Below are 19398 nucleotides of genomic sequence, written 5' to 3'. Positions count from 1 at the left end.
GTCTTGTGTTCTTGGAATCCGCCTCCCTAACTACGAGTGAGCAGCGCTGGTGTCACAGGCCTTTTCCTTGGAGGTGGGGTCGCGCCCATGGCCCGCTTCCTCCCCCAACTTGCTCAGAAAAGCAGAGGCTGACTTGTGGTCCAGCCGCCTTCTCCAGCGCCAGAAGACGGTTGGCTCTGAGCTCGTGCTGCGCACAGACTGTTGATGACATCTCAGCCATAGGTAGTGGGGAGATTTTACACACCCCGAAAATCCCAATGTCTGGCCTCTCTTGAAAGGTCAGAAGTTTGGTGACACTGGGCCTGTGTCCCCCCCACCACCCCAGTTGCAGTCCTCTGTCTCCTTCAGGTGGATCTTGGGCATCTAGTCCTGCCCTGCCCCTCACCTGTCTTACTTGGCTGGTGGCCCCTGTAGGCGGTGGGCTTTGTCTCCTGATGTTTAGTAACAAGAGCCCAATGCTTGTGCAAACCACACCTCCTTATCCCCCAGAGAGGGAGTCTGACTCCCATTGTACCTTTTCCAAGGTTCCGTGCGATCAGCACAGAATGTTCTGCAAGAAAAAGCTCAAACAGGCTCTGACGAACACTGGTGCCAAAGTCTTTGTCTGCATTTTGGGTTATTTCCCCGGGGGAGAGTTTCCTGGAGGTGGGCTGATGTGGAACCAGGGTCTAGGCCTGCGGGGAGGGCAGCCAGCCATCCTGGGATCCTGGTCTCTTGGGGCTGGTTTCCCCTCCCTGGGCTCTGGTTGAACCAGGTCACCCTTGCCTCCTGATGGGGTGCACACCCCTTCTCTTTCTAACAGCCTCCACTGGCCATAGCTCTCCGGCAAGGCAGACTGGGAGCTGGGGTGGAGGCAGGTCCCAGATGTGCCCTGGTCACTGGCAGGCCCATCTCCACAGACAGACTCACCAAGAACCACTCAAAGTAGAAAATTCTAGGGGCTGGTCAAGGACCGATCCAGGTTTTGTAGTGCCTGGAGTTTATACACTTTGGAGGCCCTTTAGAGAAAAAAGAATGTTAAATGACAAATGCAGAAGTAGGTTCAGGCCTGGGTAGGGGCCTGTGCAAGGCAGGCGTCCTGAGGGTCAGCCTCCTGAGTCCCCCGGCGAGCTGCCCCTGGCGTGGGCCCAGGCTGGCACAGGGGTCACCTCGGCTGCACTCGCTCCCCGGACTCTCCTGTAAGCCCAGACTGGCTGGCCCTGTGACGGGAGAGGGTGCTGAGAGCTGTCAGGACCAGGCCAGGTGCCTTGCACCTAGAGTCCCAGGTGTGGCCTGATGCTTGAGCACAGGGAGGACTGGGGCTCTGGGTTTGAGCGAGAGGCCTGGGTGTGGGCTGGAGGAGAGAATCCAGGCTCAGCATGCCCCGGCTTTGTGCTGGCAGGTGGAACACCTGAAGCAGAAGCTCATAAGCCAGGCCCAGGAAGTGAGCCGCCTTCGATCGGAGCTGGTGAGCCCGACCATGCCATCCTAACGGGACGGGGCTGGGGGGGGATGCTCCCCATGTACTTATTCACCACTCACTGTGCTCATGAGGTGGTGTGACCCGTAACAGGAGGGAGGTTAATTCTTATTTGCTGATGTAAAGTAGGAGTGTGAACTCTGTGTATAAATATGACTTTCCTTGTTACTTTCACACTCAGGAAAATGCAATGAAAGGGGTGGGGTGCAGCTGGGAGCAGTTCCTGTCTCACCACCCTCCTCCATCTCTTCCTCTCCTCTGCCTTTGTCTTTATCGTCTCTGGAGCCCCTCCTCTCTTCTCTCCATCCATCACTGGCCTTTCTTTCTCTTTTCTCCTTCTCTCTGTCTCCCCACCTCTCCCCTCTCCCCTGCCCCTGCACTGTCTCTGCCTCCCCGCTCCGTCCTTCCCCCTGATCTGCCCTCGCCACATGCCCCCGCCCCCCCGGCTCTGGCTCTCTGCAGGGAGGCACCGACTTGGAGAAGCACCGGGACCTGCTGATGGTGGAGAATGAGCGACTGAGGCAGGAGATGCGGCGCTGCGAGGCCGAGCTGCAGGAGCTGCGGGCCAAGCCGGCGGCGCCCTGCACAGGCTGCGAGCACAGCCAGGTGGGCCCAGGGCCAGGGTGGTCCCGGGGCGCTCGATTCCCAACGGTCACCCCACTTCCTCACGCTGACTCCTGCCCACTGGTCTCACACCTGTCCCGGCCCCCGCGCCTCCGCGGCCGTCTGTCTGCAGGAGAGCGCCCAGCTCCGCGACAAGCTGTCCCAGCTACAGCTGGAGGTGGCGGAGAACAAAGGCTTGCTGTCAGAGCTGAACCTGGAGGTGCAGCAGAAGACCGACCGGCTGGCCGAGGTGGAGCTGCGCCTCAAGGACTGCCTGGCCGAGAAGGCGCAGGAGGAGGAGCGGCTCAGCCGGCGCCTGCGTGACAGCCACGAGACCATCGCCAGCCTGCGGGCCCAGTCGCCGCCCGTCAAGGTGAGCCTTGACCGCATGCACCGCATGCGGTGCCCCGTGCGCACCTGGACCACGCCTCAACTCTGGTCCCTGGAGCCCAGGATGGGCTGGACGTAGGAGGGGCTTGTCTTGGTGAATAAGTAGGTGCGGGGGGTTGAAGGAATGCTTCCAGATCTGCTCTCAGCCTGGCCCCTTCCCCTTCTTGCTGTCCAGGGCCAGGCCATGTAGGCATCCAGCAACTGATGCTTGAGGTGCCCGCTGTGTGCCAGGCATGGACGTGATGCATCGCTAGATTCTGCCCTCGTCTTTGCCCTTCTTATCTGCTCTGGGCCCAGTCTTGGGCCACAGCCAGGCTCCTAGTGGGCTCATTAAGATGAGAGAGAAGATTCCAGGAGGCCCTTGCAGCTTTCTGGAAAGCCCAGATCTCGGGGCTCCTCTAGTTTATTTTGCAGGCCGTTGGTGGGATGTTCCTGAGGGTCCCCCCAGGGTCCCAGGGTAAGGTCAAGGCACCCACGCACCTCCATGCACCCACCCCTCCCTCCCCTCACAGTATGTCATGAAGACGGTGGAGGTGGAGTCGTCCAAGACCAGGCAGGCCCTCAGTGAGACCCAGGCCCGGAACCAGCACCTGCAGGAGCAGGTGGCCATGCAGAGGCAGGTGCTGAAGGAGATGGAGCAACAGCTGCAGAGCTCACATCAGCTGACCGCGCAGCTCCGGGCGCAGGTGTGCATGTCTGTCGGGGCAGCGTGTGCACGCCGGGCCCCAGCACCGGAGACCGCCGGCCTCTGGCACGGTGCAGCGGCTGCGCACTTGGGGTTCGACAGACCTGGGTTTCAGTCCCTCCTCTCCCCGCTGGCCGTGTGACCAAGGGCAGGTTTCTGTTTCCTCATCTGTAAAATGATCTGATCGCAGAACCCACCTCCCAGTGGGGCTTGACCTAATCACAAGATTCGCTCAGGGCCCGGCACACACGCTCTTGGAAGGGTGCTCTAGTCAGTATCATAACAAATGCTTTCCCCTGCTCTCCTGGGGCCTGTGGCTTGGGACCTGTGTTATGTGCTGGGACCCAGGTTGGTGCTGGGCTGATGCCGGGAAGTAGCTGCACGGAGCTCCCAGCCCTTTCAGGGAGAGAGACGGCCGTCCTACCCCACCTGTGTGTGTGTTCACATGTGCAAGGCGTGAGGGGCGGGGCTTCTTTCTCTGCGTGGCGCACGGCACTAAGCTTCTGGCCCTGGCCTCAGATCGCCATGTACGAGTCGGAGCTGGAGCGGGCGCATGGGCAGATGCTGGAGGAGATGCAGTCCCTGGAGGAGGACAAGAACCGGGCCATCGAGGAGGCCTTTGCCAGAGCCCAGGTGGAGATGAAGGCTGTGCACGAGAACCTGGCAGGTGAGCCGTCCAGCCGGGCTCTAGCCTGCCCCACGCCACCGCCCTTCACCCCGTCTGCCTCTCACCCCTTGTGTCTCCATAGGTGTCCGGACCAACCTGCTGACGCTGCAGCCAGCGCTGCGGACCCTGACCAACGACTACAATGGGCTCAAGCGTCAGGTGCGCGGCTTCCCGCTGCTGCTGCAGGAGGCCCTCAAGAGCGTCAAGGCCGAGGTGAGTGCAGCCCATGGGGGGGCGGGGCTGGGAGAGGCCTTGGAGCCCCTGGGCAGACACAGCAGCCACCCAGCGCGCCCTTCCCAAACTCAGACAAAGCCCCCAGGTGGCAGCTGTGTGTGGATTCCAGCGAAGGAGCTGGAAAAAAAGTGAGACTCTCCACAGACCCCCTATGGGGGACCCCAACTTAAGGCCAAGGACTGGATGTATTTGATGCTTATGACACCTCAGGCCAGGCCCCTTTGCTGAGAAGACTCCTTGGACTATTTCCCAAGAAACCCTCCACATACACCCCTTCACAAGCCACCCCTCCCAAGAGGCAGGGGGCCCTCCACCTGAAAAACAGTTTGAAAAATGTTTCAAAAAACATTTCAAAAAATGTTTTTCAAATGTTTCAAAAAACATTTGAAAACCAGTCTGGTCAAGACAGGTATTTGGGTATAAACCAAACACGTCACATATATCTTTATATCCCATACGTGCTATGCATATCTTTGTATCTCAAACATGCTACACATATCCTTAGATCTGTTAGGTTTAATTTTTTTAAGCTGTACTTGTGCAGTATGAGAATAGCCAATGTCTCTTAAGTGCCTCCTACGTGCTGAGCCTTTTATAGCCGTCGGCTCCTTGAATCTGTATGACAGCTCTGCAGGGTAGAGAGACATGTATTTTGGGAATCGAAAATAGTTCTTCTCCTTTAAAAAATTATGTCAATAATACACGGACATGTTGAAAGTACACACCTCACAGAAGGGCATTCAGATAAAAAGGAAAGGCCTCTCTCTGCCACCCAGCCTGGTCCCCAAAGGAGGCCTGTCTCCCAGCATTTCCCCCGAAGGGTGTTCTGAGCATGATGAAAACTGTTGACATATATGTACATGGACATGCACTTCCCTTTCACCCAATAAAGGGGAGCAGGTGTACGTGTGGCTTGCATCTTGTTTCTTTTCCTTATGAAATGTAACTTGGAGATCTTTACCTACCAGCTCCTACAAATCCACGAGTTAGATGTTGTTATCCCCATTTTACAGATGAGAAAATTGAGGCTTGAATACATTGAGCCAGTTGCTTCTGGTCCCCCAGGTCCTCAGGGTAGAGCTGGGATTTGGGTCCAGCTGAATCATGTAGTCAAGTGCTGGTGCTGTGGAGTGAGGGCTGAGTCCTGGCTCTTTACTCATCAGCAGGACAACCTTGAGATTGGCTTAGCCTCTCTAGGGCTCAGTTTCTTCCTCTGTAAAATGGGCCTGTTCGCAGTACCTACCCAGAGGGGTTATTGGGAAGATGTGACGTGTGACAGCGCATGTCAGGTACTTAGTCCAGGGCAGGAGGCAGTGAGCAGACTGTTGGGGGGACGGGGAGGGGGCAAGCAGCCGAGCAAGCAAGGCAGGTGGAGCTGGCCCCCTGACGGTGCTGTTCATCCCCCACTAGATCGGCCAGGCCATCGACGAGGTCAACAGCAACAACCAGGAGCTGCTGCGCAAGTACCGCCGGGAGCTGCAGCTGCGCAAGAAGTGCCACAATGAGCTCGTGCGGCTGAAAGGTGACCGCTGGGCGGGCTGGGGGGTGCCTGGCGGAGGGGGCCCTGACCTGCCTCGGAGGTGATCCTGTCCTTCCCCATGGCCCCCAGCACCACTCCTTGGAGCTGTGCCCTGTCATCGAGGAGCTATTGTAATTCCCTCTTTGTAGATAAGGAAACCGAGGCACAGAGACGTCACAGGGAATTTGCTCAAAACTGCATGGCTAGTGAATGGTCCACCTTGGATCTGTTCAACTCTGGAACCTTTGCCCAATGCCTATGGCAGGCTACCAGGTGGCGGAGGGGTAGGGTATTGAAGCATTGGGTGGTGGGTGGCTAGAATGCCACTTATTCTGATCTAGGGTCTGGTCAAGCTTGAGACACCACCCATTCACGGCACAGAGGTCTAGGGAGCACCTGCTCTGTGCCAAGTGCCGTTCCAGACACTGAGGATATGGCTTTGGGTGCCACAGAACCTGTCCCTGCCTTCATGGTGCTTACTTCAGCAGGGGGCGAGCACACAGTGATCATTAATCACTCAGAGAACCCCATCACTACCCTTTACCCAGGCTGGGGAGGGGCTCTGAGAGCCCCTGGGTATCTGACAGTGGAGGGTGTCGAGGGGGCTTCCCGTAGGAGGTAAAACCAGGGCTGAGGCCTGGACTATGAGGTGGAGTGGGCAGGTGAAGGGAAGGTGGGGCCATGCTAGACGTGATGGGGAGTTTTCTCTTCATTCCAGGAACTCTGGGATCCCACCCAAAGGCTTGAAGCAAGGGGGTGGCGTGATCAGATCTGTGCGTCAGACACCCCTGGGGCTGCCCTGTTGCCTGTGCCCATCTCCTGCCTGGTCCTTTCTGCCCATCTGATTCCCAAGCCCTGTCCTGGCATTCACTGTGCCCTTCTAGAGTGATAGAATAAGCCCCTTGGCTTGCTGGGATCCAAGGCCCTCGTTGTGTACGTGAGGAAACGGTTGAAGTCCAGGTGTGTAAAGAGTTGTCCATTTTGGTATCCCACCCAAACTGGGTGCAGTGTCTGAGCCCCACAACTGACCTTTCCTCCATGTCCCCAAGGTGAGGCTCCTACCGTCAACTGGTTTGCTCAGCAAGAAAATGTATTGATACGTTAATTTATACTATAGCGTGAGTGACTGATAAAATCTTTGTGGGCCACCTTGCCTTTGGGGGCCTTACTTAGAAGGCAGGGGGCTCTTGAGCCACTAGCCTGCTCCGGACGCCAATGGACACCAGTGTGGAGGCAGTCTGGTCTTGAACTGGTCTGTACCCTTCTCTCTTCCCCCACCCAATCCAGGGAACATCCGGGTGATTGCCCGTGTCCGGCCAGTCACCAGAGAGGATGGGGAAGGACCTGAGGCGACCAATGCTGTGACCTTTGATCCCGACGACGACTCCATCATTCACTTGCTGCACAGAGGAAAGCCCGTCTCCTTTGAGCTGGACAAGGTCTTCTCCCCGAAAGCCTCACAGCAGGATGTGAGTGTGGCCCTGCGGGGAGAGGGACAGAGAACAGTGGAGGGAGGGGGAGACAGACTCACCTCACCTGCAAAGAGAGAGATGTTGGGAGCTGGACAAAAATAAGTATAAGGGAGGGCAGACAGGATGGAGAAGCTCAGTGCTCCACGGTCCCTCTCTCTTCACCTCTGGAGGAGAGAAGAGGGTGGGAAGGTAAACTGAGGGCTTTGGAAGCCTCTGCTAGGAAGGGCAGATCCATACACAGCCTATGGCACCCACATGGCCCCACCCATCCTCACAGCCACACCCACTCAGGCCCATCCCACCCGTGTGACCCCTCCTACCCTCATAGCCACCCCCACTAACATGGCCTCTCCCACTCACGTGGTTCCCCTCCCATACTCAGCCACACCCACTCTCACAGCCCCTCCCAGTCATGTGGCCCCGCCCATCCACAGGACCCTGGCTTGCATGGAGGCAGGCCCCTCCAGCCAGGAGCACCTCCTCTATCAGTCCCATGGGTCTTCCTAGGGACTCCCATGCTGCCCCCCAGGCCTCAGGGAGGAGCCCTCAGCCTGTGCGAGCCATGTGTTCTCAGCATCCAGTCTTCCCTCATCTCTGCCAGGGCCAACCCGGGAGGCCTGTTTTGCCTGTGCCCTCCTGTCCCCATGCTGGGTTTTATCTTTGCCCCTGTCCTTTGTTGCTGGCTGGCAGGCAGGCAGGCCAGCCGGCCCGTGGAGGTGCCAGGCACATGCTTCCTCAGCCTTCATTTGCTGACCCACCTTGAGAGGGGGAGAAGCTGGGGGAGAGCTCCTGAGTTCCTGGGCTGGGCGGCCCCTTCCTCAGGTGCTGGTGGGCAGTAATTACTGCCCTGACTTCCCTTCAGTCTTTCGGCAATGAGGTTGCCCACTAACACCTAGTGTAAGTGACTTATTAGTCACAAATTCCTCCACAGTGAGCTGGTTGCCCACGATAACAGGTGCCGTATTAGGGGAGGGGAGCAGTCAGGGGGAGGTGGCTGGTGGGGGGCCCTGGACCCAGCAGCCTTGGCAGCCCTTCATCCTCCATCCCACGTCCCCTCTGCAGGTGTTCCAGGAGGTGCAGGCCCTGATCACCTCCTGCATCGATGGCTTCAACGTCTGCATCTTCGCCTATGGCCAGACGGGTGCTGGCAAGACATACACGATGGAGGTGGGTACCCGCTGGGTGGGGCAGGGATCCAGAGTGAAGACCAACCCCTTGCTGCCATTGATGGGGGCTCCCCTCATTGGTCTCGAGGTTCTGCGTGGGGTGTGTTTTGCCTCACTTGGTCTTCATAACCACCTTGGAGCAGAGCCCATAGTTATCCGTGTTAGCCCTGAGGCACCAGGCCTGCAGAGGGGGCGCCTTGCCCAAGCACACCTGCATGGTGCCAGTAGGTATGGGGGAGGGGAGGGTGTGCTGACAACCACCTCTGGCCTCAGAGGGGTCTCGGCCTGGGCTCAGAGTCCAGGGCAGATCGCTGTGACGTCTCTCAGGATTGGCTTTCATTTCACCCACACACATTTATTGGGCTCCTGTTGTATGGCTGCCATGCTGGGCCCTGGGAGTGTCAGGATGAATGAGGGGTGATCTCAGCCCTCAAGGAGATACCCGGGCAGTGGGAGAGACTGGCCAGTGAAGGTTGTTGTGGGGCGCCTAGCTCTTCTTTTAATATTTTATTTATTTATTTATTTGGCCGTGTCAGGTCTTAGTTGCAGCAGGCGGGCTCCTTAGTCATGGCAAGTGTGCTTTGTTGCGGCTCGCCAACTCCTTAATTGTGGCATGCGAAAAAAGTTGTGACGTGCCTGTGGGATCTATTTCCCTGACCAGGGATCGAACCCGGGCCCCCTGCACTGGGAGCATGGAGTCTTAAACCACTGCGCCACCAGGGAAGTCCCAGGTGCCCAGCTCTTACCTGCAGCTCCCAGGGCCTCATCTCCCTGCCTGTGCCATGCCCCCCTCTATGGGATGTGGCTGGGAGTTGGGGGGGGGGTTGAGAGGAGGAAGAAACTTGACTGTAGATAAAAATGGAGCCATTTCCCTGGCTCTTGAGGGGGTTATTGTGGGATTCTCCAGGTAGGGGAGGGGGGCGGGTCTCCTGCTGTCCCAAATAGGGGCGCGAGAGGGCCCTGCTGGCCCAGGCTGTTAGGCACCCTTTGGGAAGGCTGTCATGGTGGTCCTTTCTCCCCCAATCTAGACCTTCTTTTCTCTCAGTTCTGGGATTGGCAAGACGGGTTAGTAGGGGGCAGGCCAAGCGAGATGGGAGGTGAAGGGCGTGGGGTGTGTGCAGCACCTTCTAGGCTCCCAGCTCTGTCTTGGGTGCTTAGAGTTGACCACCAGGGGCCTCCATCCTGCAATACATCCCTGCTGAGCCCCACTGTGCATCAGGCACCGTGCCTGGGGCCTGGGGCACAGCCGTGGCCAGGGTGCCTGACCCCACAGAGCCAGCCCACCAGTGGGGAGACAGCAGTGCACACGGCAAATCAGGATGTGTCCTGTCAGGTGCTAGGGAGAAAAATTCGGCCAGGTATGAGGAACCAACAGTGAGGGAGGGATCGGGCATTTGGAGGGAGAGGAAGCCTCCCTGAGGAGGTGACTTTGGTGCAGACACCTAAGCCAGTCACGGAGAGAATGGGGAAGAGCACTCCAGGCAGAGGGAACAGCAGGGCTGAGACCACGAATCTGGAGCGTGCTGGGGAGGATACTGAGGCCTGGCAAGGAGGCCCCAGTGGCAGAAGTGAAGTGAGGGTGGGAGGTGCCATAAGGGAGGCCCAGGTGAGGACTCCAGATTTCTTTCTAGAAAGGCCAGCCAGCCCATCCGGCCCCAGTTCACTTGCCAGCTCTGCCTGTGCCTCCCCTGCATTACCCACAGAGCCTGGCTCATGGCCTACCTGACAATAAGCCCCTCATTGTCATACATTCATACATGTCATACATTGCCGGTGCCCCCTCCCAGGTGGCCCACCAGGGCCAGGTATCCATCAGCAGCCCGTGTGTGCAGGCCTGGGCCAGCGCTTCACCTGGTACTCCGCTTTAAGTCTCAGGCCCAATCCTGGCAGGGTGGCACCGTTTTAAAGGCAGGGAAACTGAGGCCCAAGGAGGTGAAGTTGCTTGTAGCTGGTGGAGGGCATTTTGGGGGGCAGACAGGCATGTAGGTGGGGAGCTTCAGTCAGGGAGGCTGCCCTGTGAGGGGTAGCCAGAGCAGGTGGGGACCACAGATACCATGTGCGCATCTGCACGGGCCAGCCCATGTGGTGGGGGAGGCCTGGCTCACCAGAGCCTTGATTCTGCCCGCAGGGGACCCTTGAGAACCCAGGCATCAACCAGCGGGCCCTGCAGCTGCTCTTCTCCGAGGTGCAGGAGAAGGCGTCTGACTGGGAGTACACCATCACCGTCAGCGCGGCCGAGATCTACAACGAGGTCCTCAGGTGAGGGGCCCTCAGGCGGAAGGCCCTCGAGTGGGAGCCCCTCAGGTGGGAGCCCTTAGGTGGGAGCTGAATGTCCTGACTCAGCCCAGGGGATTCACTGGTCCCAGGCCCCTCCCCCGCGCTAGCAGGCAGGAGGAGGAGGGCTGTCTGAGCCCACCTGGGATACCCAGACAAAGGCACTCCTTTTCCCCTTGAAGTGTCCTCACCCTACCTGCAGGCTGCACCAGGTGGTGAGGAGTGAGAGTGGGGTCTTGGGAGGACCTGCCCACAGGGGCTCAGTGCATCGTGGGGGCAGGAGTAGCAGCACCCCAGGACTTTGGGGGAACATTCCATCTCTGCCCTTCAGCAGACTGAGCGCAGAGGGGAAGCAGGGGGAGGGGGAGGGGCTTAGCCCCATGGTCCAGGAAGGCTTCCAGAAGTGTGATGGTTGGGGGAACGTTCCAGGCTGGGGGTGGGTGCAGTGCAAGCAGAGGGCAGACTGCGAGGAGGGAGTGACCGTCCTTCCTGCTCTCAGGGACCTGCTGGGGCAGGAGCCCCAGGAGAAACTGGAGATCCGGCTGTGTCCTGACGGCAGCGGGCAGCTGTACGTGCCAGGGCTGACGGAGTTCCAGGTGCAGAGCGTGGAGGACATCAACAAGGTGTGGGGCTGCGGGGGCTGGGGGTGGGGAAAGGCTGGGGAGACCCTGCCCACAGCAGAGCTGCCCCGGAGGACAGAATGGGGGTCAGATGGAGGCTCTGCCAGGTCCCCAGGCCTCTCTGAGCCTGTTTCCTCCCCTGGACGAGGCAGAGGGTGCCGCCCCCTCACAGGGGTACTCAGGGACGGTTGATTCTGAAGACCCCACTCCAAACCCTGTGCCTCTCTCTGCCCTCCCCGGGCCCCAGGTGTTCGAGTTCGGCCACACCAACCGCACCACGGAGTTCACCAACCTGAACGAGCACAGCTCACGCTCGCATGCCCTGCTCATCGTGACGGTGCACGGCGTGGACGGCAGCACCGGTCTCCGCACCACGGGTGAGTGAGGGCCCCAGCCGCCTGGCCTGAGCCACCCCCGTTCCCCCACCCCCGCCTCTCCCGGGGCAGCCTTGACCTGCCCAGCACCCTCCCCGCAGGGAAGCTGAACCTGGTGGACTTGGCTGGCTCGGAGCGCGTGGGCAAGTCGGGGGCCGAGGGCAGCCGCTTGCGGGAGGCACAGCACATCAACAAGTCGCTGTCGGCCCTGGGGGACGTCATTGCTGCCCTGCGTTCCCGCCAGGGCCACGTGCCCTTCCGCAACTCCAAGCTCACCTACCTGCTGCAGGACTCGCTCAGCGGGGACAGCAAGACCCTCATGGTGGTGCAGGTGAGGGCCCCAGGCGGGCCGGATGGCGTGACCATTAGCGTGTAGGGGCTTAACCAGCTCCAAGAACAGGGACCCCCCCCCACCTTCCCCTGCGGCCCAGGTACCCTCCCAGGCTGTGCAGGGAAGAGCCTCCTGTCATCAGCTGCTCCGAAGTCAGTGACATGTGGCCCTCTCCCCCCGCAGCCTCCCCACAGACCTGGCTACGTGCACCGTGTGCCTGGCAAGTTCCTCCATTTCTGCCACCTTGGTTGCCCTCCTGCTCCCCTCCCTCTCAGTCTTGTCCAGGGAGCCTTCTAGAGTCCCCTGGTTGTGGGCTCCCTTTGGTGCCCCTTCCAGTGCTGCGAGGGCAGCCGGCCAGCTGGGTGGGGAGTGAGCTCTCGTGTCCCCTAGGTGTCCCCCGTGGAGAAGAACACCAGTGAGACGCTTTATTCCCTCAAGTTTGCTGAGAGGGTGCGCTCCGTGGAGCTGGGGCCCGGGTCCCGCAGGGCAGAGCTCGGGTCCTGGTCCAGCCAGGAGCATCTAGAGGTACGGGGACCACCACAGGCTCTGCCTCAGGCCAGTACTGGGTCATAGACGTCCTGGTCATGGGCAGGAGGGAGGGTTTGGAGGGGAGGACAGTGTGGAGTGGTGGAGGAGGGAAAGATGCCAGAGGGGGTGGAGCCAGAACTTGAACCCAAACCCAGTAGCCTCTTTCGTCCAGGTGTTCTTTCTCAGCCTCAGAGGTACCTGTGGGGGTCATCAGCTGGTCAGAGGTGGGGCGGGGGCGGGTGCAGGCGGGCACACAGGTGCTCAGTAGTAACTAGTTCACTTCTTTACATACGCTATCTCAACCCTCTCCACCATGGTTATTCATTCTATCATCATGATGTTCATCTTGCAGAGGAGGAAACGGTTTCAGGTGGCTGGGGAGGGGAAACGTGTGGGGTAGAGGGCAGACCCAGGGCAGCAGGCCCCACCCACCTGCCCTTCTCTGCCCACAGTGGGAACCAGCTTGCCAGACGCCACAGCCCTCAGCACGAGCCCACTCGGCCCCTGGCTCTGGGACCACTAGCCGCCCAGGGTCCATCAGGAGGAAGCTGCAGCCCTCGGGTGAGTCTTTAGGGAGTGGGCCAGGCTGCCCTTATCTGAATGGGCTTTTTCTTTTCTTTCCTTTTTTTAAGTTTATAAAACTTCTCCAGAACCTCTTTCACAACCTTCCCTGGCCCTGGGAAGTAGCCAGGGCAGATAGTGCTGGGTCCAGCCCTCTGGGCTCCTAGCAGGGCTGCTGACATGAGGCCCAGGACACAATCCTCTGATCCTCTGAGGCTGGGCTGGCTGGGCTCATGTAAGACACACCGTCCAAGGCAGGCCTTGGCTCCCGGGGGGTAGAAAGGACGAGGCTCACCTGTCCCAGGTGAGGAGTGAGCCAGGCCACAGGACTAGAATATGGGGCTCCAGCCCCCAGCTTGGCCCACTCACAGAAGGGCCTGGCGAGTGTTTGAATCTAAAGGGAGAGGGGTCAGCAGGGTCCTGGGGGGTCCTGGCCCAAGGCGGGCCCACCGGTGAGACACCTGTTGCTTTGATTTCAGCCTGACGGCTGGGGCTGCAAAGTCTCCAGGTGAGTGTCGGGCCCGCAGCCCAGGGCTGCCCGCCCAGCCGCCTGGCCTCCTCGGGTTGCAGGGCTGTGCCGGGAAGCTGGCTGCTCAGGGCGGGGTCTGGGGTTCACTGCCTGCTGCCTGTGTGCTTCTGCAGCTCCCTCCTGCTCTGGGACAGAGGTTGACAATCCTGGTGCTGACGAACCCTCCCCCTCCCGCAGGGAAGTCGAGGCCGTTGCCTGTGTGATGGACATGCCCGCTCTGCCGGACCAGGGACTGGGTCCTGACGCCTGTTCCTGCTGCAGCGCCTGGAGCCCGCAAGGCAGAGGCCAGAGTGGAGGCTCCTCGTTCACCCGTCTCCCCTCAGAGATAAGAAACACGTTCAGAAAGAAATGGTGTCTCGGCTGTGGCTCTGGGCACAGGTGGCACGGGCTGGCCCAACCCTCCCCAGCCTGCAGGGCCCCTCCCTAGTGGGTGGGCTGAGGAGCCCCCAGAGGGCACAGGAACAGTGGGAACTGGGCGGTTGGTGGGCGGCCCTGCCCCACTCTTCTCTGGCTCCCAGGGGGTAGAGCGTCTCACTGGGCGTGTATGCAGTGTTCCTGGGTGTACACAGGAGCGCGGGCCGGGCTGTATTTATGGCCGGCAGGAGGCCAGGGGGTGGGGATCTTGCTGCTCCCCCTCATCTGCCTGGCACCAGGCTATCTCCTTGTCCACTGGCCTCTTGACATTTTCCTCCCTCTGAAATCCTATTTAAGAACTTTTGGAAGCTTAGCCATTTTTACTTATTAAAATAACCTTTTTACACAAGCATTGTCTGGAAGAGCTGGTCTCGTGAACCCCTGGTCAGATCGCAGGGAGCAAGCAGGGCATTGGCACGTGCCATTGGCTCCCCACTGCTGGCTGGTCACCAAGTCAGGATCATGTTTTTCTGAACATTCCTGACTAGGAGGGGCCACCTCCCCCCCCCCATCCTATCCTGACTGCCCATACTACAGTGCTGTCACCTCCATCTTATAGATGGGAAACTCAGGCTCTCCAAAGGCTTGCCAAAAACCCAGCTGGAGTGGGCCCTGCTCCACCGCCTGCCCTCTGCCCTGGCCTTGCCCCCTTAAGTGAACTGGCCACAGGTGAGTGCCCCACCCCCGCTGCTCCCCACCACGGGGGTTGTGCTGGCCTGCACCCCGTCCCAGCCTTGGGGAAACATGGGCAGGGCTCAGTGAGGCCCTCCCACCAAACTGGGGCGGAACCTGCCTCAGGAGCATAAGGGACGACCACTGGGTCAGGGGAGATGTTCTGGCCAGCCAGCACTGGGGGCTCCTGCAGGGAGTGAAAGCTGTTTGTTTGGAGGATGGGGCAGCTGCTCGTCTGGTCCTATCCCTGGAGGCCTCCTGGGGGGATGGGGGAGGGTGGTGGGCCCTGGGTCAGCCTGGTGGTGGCCATGCCTGCAAGGCTGGGGTCCTGGCCCCCTGCAGTGTACACCTGCTGGCCTTGGAGGCATCCACAGGACAGCTGGGAGTGTGGCTGAGACAGAGGGAATGAGCCCAATCCTCACCTGTTTCTCCTAGCCGTGAAAGGGGGAGTTGCTGGGTCCCTCTTCTCCCCAGAACAAGTCTGAACTTACCCCTTCCCGCCGGCCCATCGCTCTGCTGCCCCCTGCTGGCCACGCTGCCTGGTGCACCGCCTCTGGGTCTTGGAGAAGGAGTGGTCTCATCTCTGAAGAGCCAGGCAGGCAATATGGGGCCCAGGAGAGCCTTGTGGCCAGAGGCTGCACCTCCCAGCAAGGAAAGCAGGGAATAGTTACAAATTTAATAAAATTCACCTTATAAATTACAGCAGCAGCCCCAGGGCTTGGTTCGCTGCCCCAGGAAGCAGGAGTCGGACAAAGCTGGGCAGCTGTTGCTGGAGAGAAGTTGTCAGAGTTTAGGGCTGTGGAGGTGGGCGCACAGGGAACAGGAGTGGGGGGCCGAGGCCAGGCCTGAGGGTGCCACCACCCTCTGGGCTCCTCAGTCCAAACTGGCCATGAGCAGGTGCAGCTCGCGGAAGGCACTGCCGTGGCGGCCGCTCAAGCCCGACTTGCTCTTGACGAGGCCACTGATGCTCCTGAGCTGCTTGTAGCAGACCCGGCACTTGTGCAGCCTGCGGGCAGAGGGGCCACGCCTGAGGTGGCTGGCCGGCACGGTCACCATTACCCCCACCCAGCCCCGGAGCCTTTCCTGTACAAATCGCTCCGGCCCTCCTCCCGGAGGAAGGCTGAGGCCCAGAGTGCAGGACCCACTGAGGCTGGGCCAGGGCGCAGGGCAGAGCCAGGCCATGGGGGAACCAAGGCTCTGGCAACCCTACCCCGTGCCCTGAGCCACCGTCCCAGGCACAATGACCTCTATAAGCTGTTTCAGCAGGGCCACCAACAAGCAGGCTGGGCCCCCAGGCCTGTGCTCTCGCTTGACGTGGCACCCCTGCCACACACGCCGCTGGCTCCTCACCTCTCCTCCCGGCTGATGTCCACACCCACGGTGGGCGGGGCTGCCAGGATGTCTGTGATCAGGGGCAGAAACCGCTGCAGGATCAGCTTCAGAGAGGTGCAGCCTGTCTGGACATAGCTTCAGAGGCAGGGGGATGGATGGCGTCACAAATAGACAGAGAGCAAGGTACACAGAGCCAAAGGGGGCAGAGACAGGATCAGAGAGGCAGCATGGGCTTGTTTTCGCTCTGGCCTCTCAAATTTGGAGGGCACAGCAATGTTGCACAGCCACCTCACAAGGGCGCCGGCCCTGGGGGTCTTTCCCATGGTCCCTCCCTGCTGGGAGGCAGGTGCGGCTTCCCCACCCGTACCTCTCATACTTGCTCTGCAGAAGCTTCTCGATCTGTGGCAGGACGGTGGTGCATAGGTCCAGCTTCCACAGGGAGCTGGGGAGAGGGCCAGGGACATGTGCCCTCAGTGCCCGGCCCTGCCCACTCCCCCCACCGCCCGCCATAGCCACTTACGCTTTCTGGTTGACGATGTTAAGGAGGTCCACTACCACGGAGAGGTCATTGATGGCCACGGCCGAGTCCACCGATGTCTGTGCAAACAGAGCACCCGTCAGAGGGGACCAGGGACTGAGTGGCCCTGCCTGGGTGTGGTGTGATGATGGGGTTTATTGCGGGCTGTTCATCAGACTGCTCGGTGTGGTGACAGGGGCCGCCTAGCTCCCCCTGTGCCCCTCGGGTGGCCCTCTTCTCAACCCCAAACCCGGGCAGAGGTGGCACTTGCCTTGATGTCACCCGTGGTCCACACGGCCCGCACAGTGTCCAGGTTCTTGTGGCGGCTGGTGAGCACGACACACATGGTGTCATGGCCTTTGCGGATCTGTGACATGGCATCCTCGTCGACCAGCTCCGCCTGCTGGGGGATCTTCACGGCCTGCGTGGGACGGGTGCCCTGATGCTGGCAGCCAAGTTCTGCCCTCACCCCACGGGCCTCCACCCGCCCTCAGCCTGGGCCCCCCACTCACAGGCAGGAAGTCGGAGGCCTTCAGTCCGATGGGCTCGTTCCGGGTGGCAGGGATGATGGGAGACTCAGCCTTGGGTGCAGGGGTGGAAGTGACGACTGGGGGCCGGGACAGGACCTCGAGCTGGAGGGGTCCGGGGCTCAGCAGGTGGCCAGCCCAAGGCCTCCCTCCCTCTCAGCCCCCCTTCCCCGGCAAGGGCCGCCCCAGCGCCGATTCAGGACTCCAGGCCCCCTCCAAGCCCCACACCCTTCCCACTCCACCTGGACATACTTTTGGCACCGGGAACTGCACATCCGTGGCTGGGCTGGGCTTTGCTGCCTCCTTGGCTGTGGCCATGTCTGGAGGCAGAAGGAAAAGATCACTGGGTCAGGTCAGGCCAGGAGAAGGGACGGGGGCGGGCAGAAGGCAGGGCTTGGGCTGGGACTGTGGGCGGCACCTCTAACGGGAGGCCTGGGGGACGGGGATGGGCCTGTCCCCTCCCTTACCACCCACTCAGCCACAGGTCTGGCAGAAAGCAGGCGCCAAGCATTGTGTGTGGACAGGACCCAGGGAGCTCCAGGGAGTGGCGCTCCTGTCACCTCACTAGGAAAGGAGTGTGTTTTGGCGGGGGGGGGGAGTGGATAGTGGATGGTGAGTGGGAGCCCAGGAGAGAGAGGCCTTTCAGGAACCCAGCCTGAGGGGCGTGAGACGATGGCCCCTTGAGGAGAAAGCAGGGGAGGGAGGGATGGGCTGGAGGATGAGGGTGCCCCGCCCTGCCTTCTGCTCCAATCCTAAGGGAACAGATCAGGTTTTCTTCCTTCTTAAACCCTCCAACAGCAAAACCCCAAACCCCCGACCCAGGGCCTGCAGGGCTTGGTCTCCTGCTCCCGGACCCCAAGCCCCCACTGTCCTGGCGGCTCCATCCCACCTGAGGCTCTTTCCTCCTTCCTCCTCACCTGGCCCCCAGGCCTGCCTGACGTGCCACCTCCTCAGAGCCTCACGGACCCGCATCTTCACGGCTCCCCCACACACACCTTCACCCCACACACTTCTCCCCCCATAGACACCTTCTCCCCCACACACACCTTCACCCCACACACACCTACTCCCAACATAGACACCTTCTCCCTCCATAGACACCTTCTCCCCCACAGACACCTTCTCCCCCTACACACACCTTCTCCTCCCATAGACACATTCTCCCTCACACACACCTTCTCGCCCACACACACATTCTGACCCACACAAATCTTCTCGCCCACAGACACCTTCTCCCCCCATAGACACCTTCTACCCCCCGCCACCTTCTCCCCCAAAAGACGCCTTCTCCCCCCCCACACCTTCTCCCCTACACACTCCTTCTCGCCCGATAAACACCTTCTCCTGCACACACACTTTCTCCCCCCATAGACAAGTTCTCCCTCACACACACCTTCTCCCCCCATAGACACCTTCTTCTCCTCTCACCACACACCTGTCTCCCCCCCACCTTCTCCCCAAAAGACGCCTTCTACCCCCCCCACACCTTCTCCCCAACACACACCTTCTCCCCCGATAAACACCTTCTCCCGCACACACACCTTCTCCCCCCATAGACAACTTCTCCCCCACACACACCTTCTCCCCCCATAGACACCTTCTCCTCTCACACACACCTTCTCCCCCCCACACACCGTCTCCCCTACACATACCTTCTCCCCCCAGAGACACCTTCTCCTCCACACACACCTTCTCCTCCACACACACCTTCTCGCCCTATAGACACCTTCTCCACCACACACACCTTCTCCCGCCATAGACACCTTCTTGCCCCCACACACCTTCTCCCCGATAGATACCTTCTCACCCTACAGACAACTTCTCTCCCCACGCACACCTTTTCCCCCACACACACCTTCTCCCCAACAGACACCTTCTCCCGCATAGACACCTTCTTCCCATAGACACCTTCTCCCCCCATAGACACCTTCTCCCTCACACACACCCTCTCCCCCCATAGACACCTTCTCCCCCCATAGACACCTTCTCCCCAAGACACACTTTCTCCCCCCATAGACACCTTCTTCCCCACACACACCTTCTCCCCCACACACATCTCCTCCCATAGACAACCTTTTCCCCCCACAAACCTTCTCCCCTACACATAACTTCTCCACCCATAGACACCTTCTCCCCCCATAGACAACTTCGCCCCACATAGACAACTTCGCCCCACATACACACCTTCTCGCCACACACACACCTTCTCCCCCCATACACACTTTCTCCCCCAAACACCTTCCCCCCACACAAACCTTCTCCCCCCACACACACCTTCCCCCCACACACACCTGCTCCCCCATACACACCTTCCCCCCACACACACCTGCTCCCCTACACATACCGTCTCCCCCCATAGACACCTTCTCCCCCACACACACTTTCTCCACCCATACACACCTTCTCTGCACACACACCTCCCCCGGCACACACACCTTCTCCCCCCATAGACACCTTCTCTCCCACACACACCTTATCCTCCCATAGACACCTTCGCCCACACACCCACCTTCTCCCTCACCAA

General features: G+C 60.1%; 2 protein-coding genes across 22 annotated transcripts in view; one reads left to right on the top strand and one right to left on the bottom strand.

Moving 5' to 3' along the window:
• The window catches only part of KIFC3 (kinesin family member C3), a 36173-nt gene extending 22008 nt beyond the window's left edge, over positions 1-14165 (top strand). For 11 of the 17 annotated variants that reach the window (XM_036834298.1, XM_036834289.1, XM_036834286.1 and 8 more), the window contains 16 exons: positions 1382-1447; positions 1922-2065; positions 2196-2435; positions 2965-3138; positions 3657-3804; positions 3887-4017; positions 5449-5560; positions 6845-7026; positions 8092-8196; positions 10324-10454; positions 10969-11092; positions 11337-11466; positions 11565-11794; positions 12185-12319; positions 12775-12883; positions 13590-14165. In XM_036834298.1, the coding sequence (XP_036690193.1) occupies positions 1382-1447; positions 1922-2065; positions 2196-2435; positions 2965-3138; positions 3657-3804; positions 3887-4017; positions 5449-5560; positions 6845-7026; positions 8092-8196; positions 10324-10454; positions 10969-11092; positions 11337-11466; positions 11565-11794; positions 12185-12319; positions 12775-12883; positions 13590-13615 (2187 nt within the window). In that variant the 3' untranslated portion in view covers positions 13616-14165. Of the gene's footprint in view, positions 1-1381; positions 1448-1921; positions 2066-2195; positions 2436-2964; positions 3139-3656; positions 3805-3886; positions 4018-5448; positions 5561-6844; positions 7027-8091; positions 8197-10323; positions 10455-10968; positions 11093-11336; positions 11467-11564; positions 11795-12184; positions 12320-12774; positions 12884-13362; positions 13392-13589 lie in introns of all 17 variants that reach the window. The other 6 variants (XM_036834288.1, XM_036834294.1, XM_036834302.1 and 3 more) reach the window with 3 other exon arrangements.
• A 985-nt stretch (positions 14166-15150) lies between these two features.
• Positions 15151-19398, bottom strand: part of KATNB1 (katanin regulatory subunit B1) — a 48064-nt gene continuing 43816 nt past the window's right edge. For all 5 annotated transcript variants that reach the window (XM_036835122.1, XM_036835124.1, XM_036835125.1 and 2 more), the window contains 7 exons: positions 17127-17194; positions 16860-16979; positions 16619-16768; positions 16351-16427; positions 16198-16272; positions 15849-15965; positions 15151-15504 (listed from right to left, as the gene is read on the bottom strand). In XM_036835122.1, the coding sequence (XP_036691017.1) occupies positions 15372-15504; positions 15849-15965; positions 16198-16272; positions 16351-16427; positions 16619-16768; positions 16860-16979; positions 17127-17194 (740 nt within the window). In that variant the 3' untranslated portion in view covers positions 15151-15371. The remainder of the gene's footprint in view (positions 15505-15848; positions 15966-16197; positions 16273-16350; positions 16428-16618; positions 16769-16859; positions 16980-17126; positions 17195-19398) is intronic.

The sequence above is a fragment of the Balaenoptera musculus genome, chromosome 19, assembly GCF_009873245.2.
Source record: "Balaenoptera musculus isolate JJ_BM4_2016_0621 chromosome 19, mBalMus1.pri.v3, whole genome shotgun sequence".
Lineage (NCBI taxonomy): Eukaryota > Metazoa > Chordata > Mammalia > Artiodactyla > Balaenopteridae > Balaenoptera > Balaenoptera musculus.
Note: the sequence above shows the minus strand (reverse complement) of the source record. Positions and strands in the feature narration are given on the sequence as shown.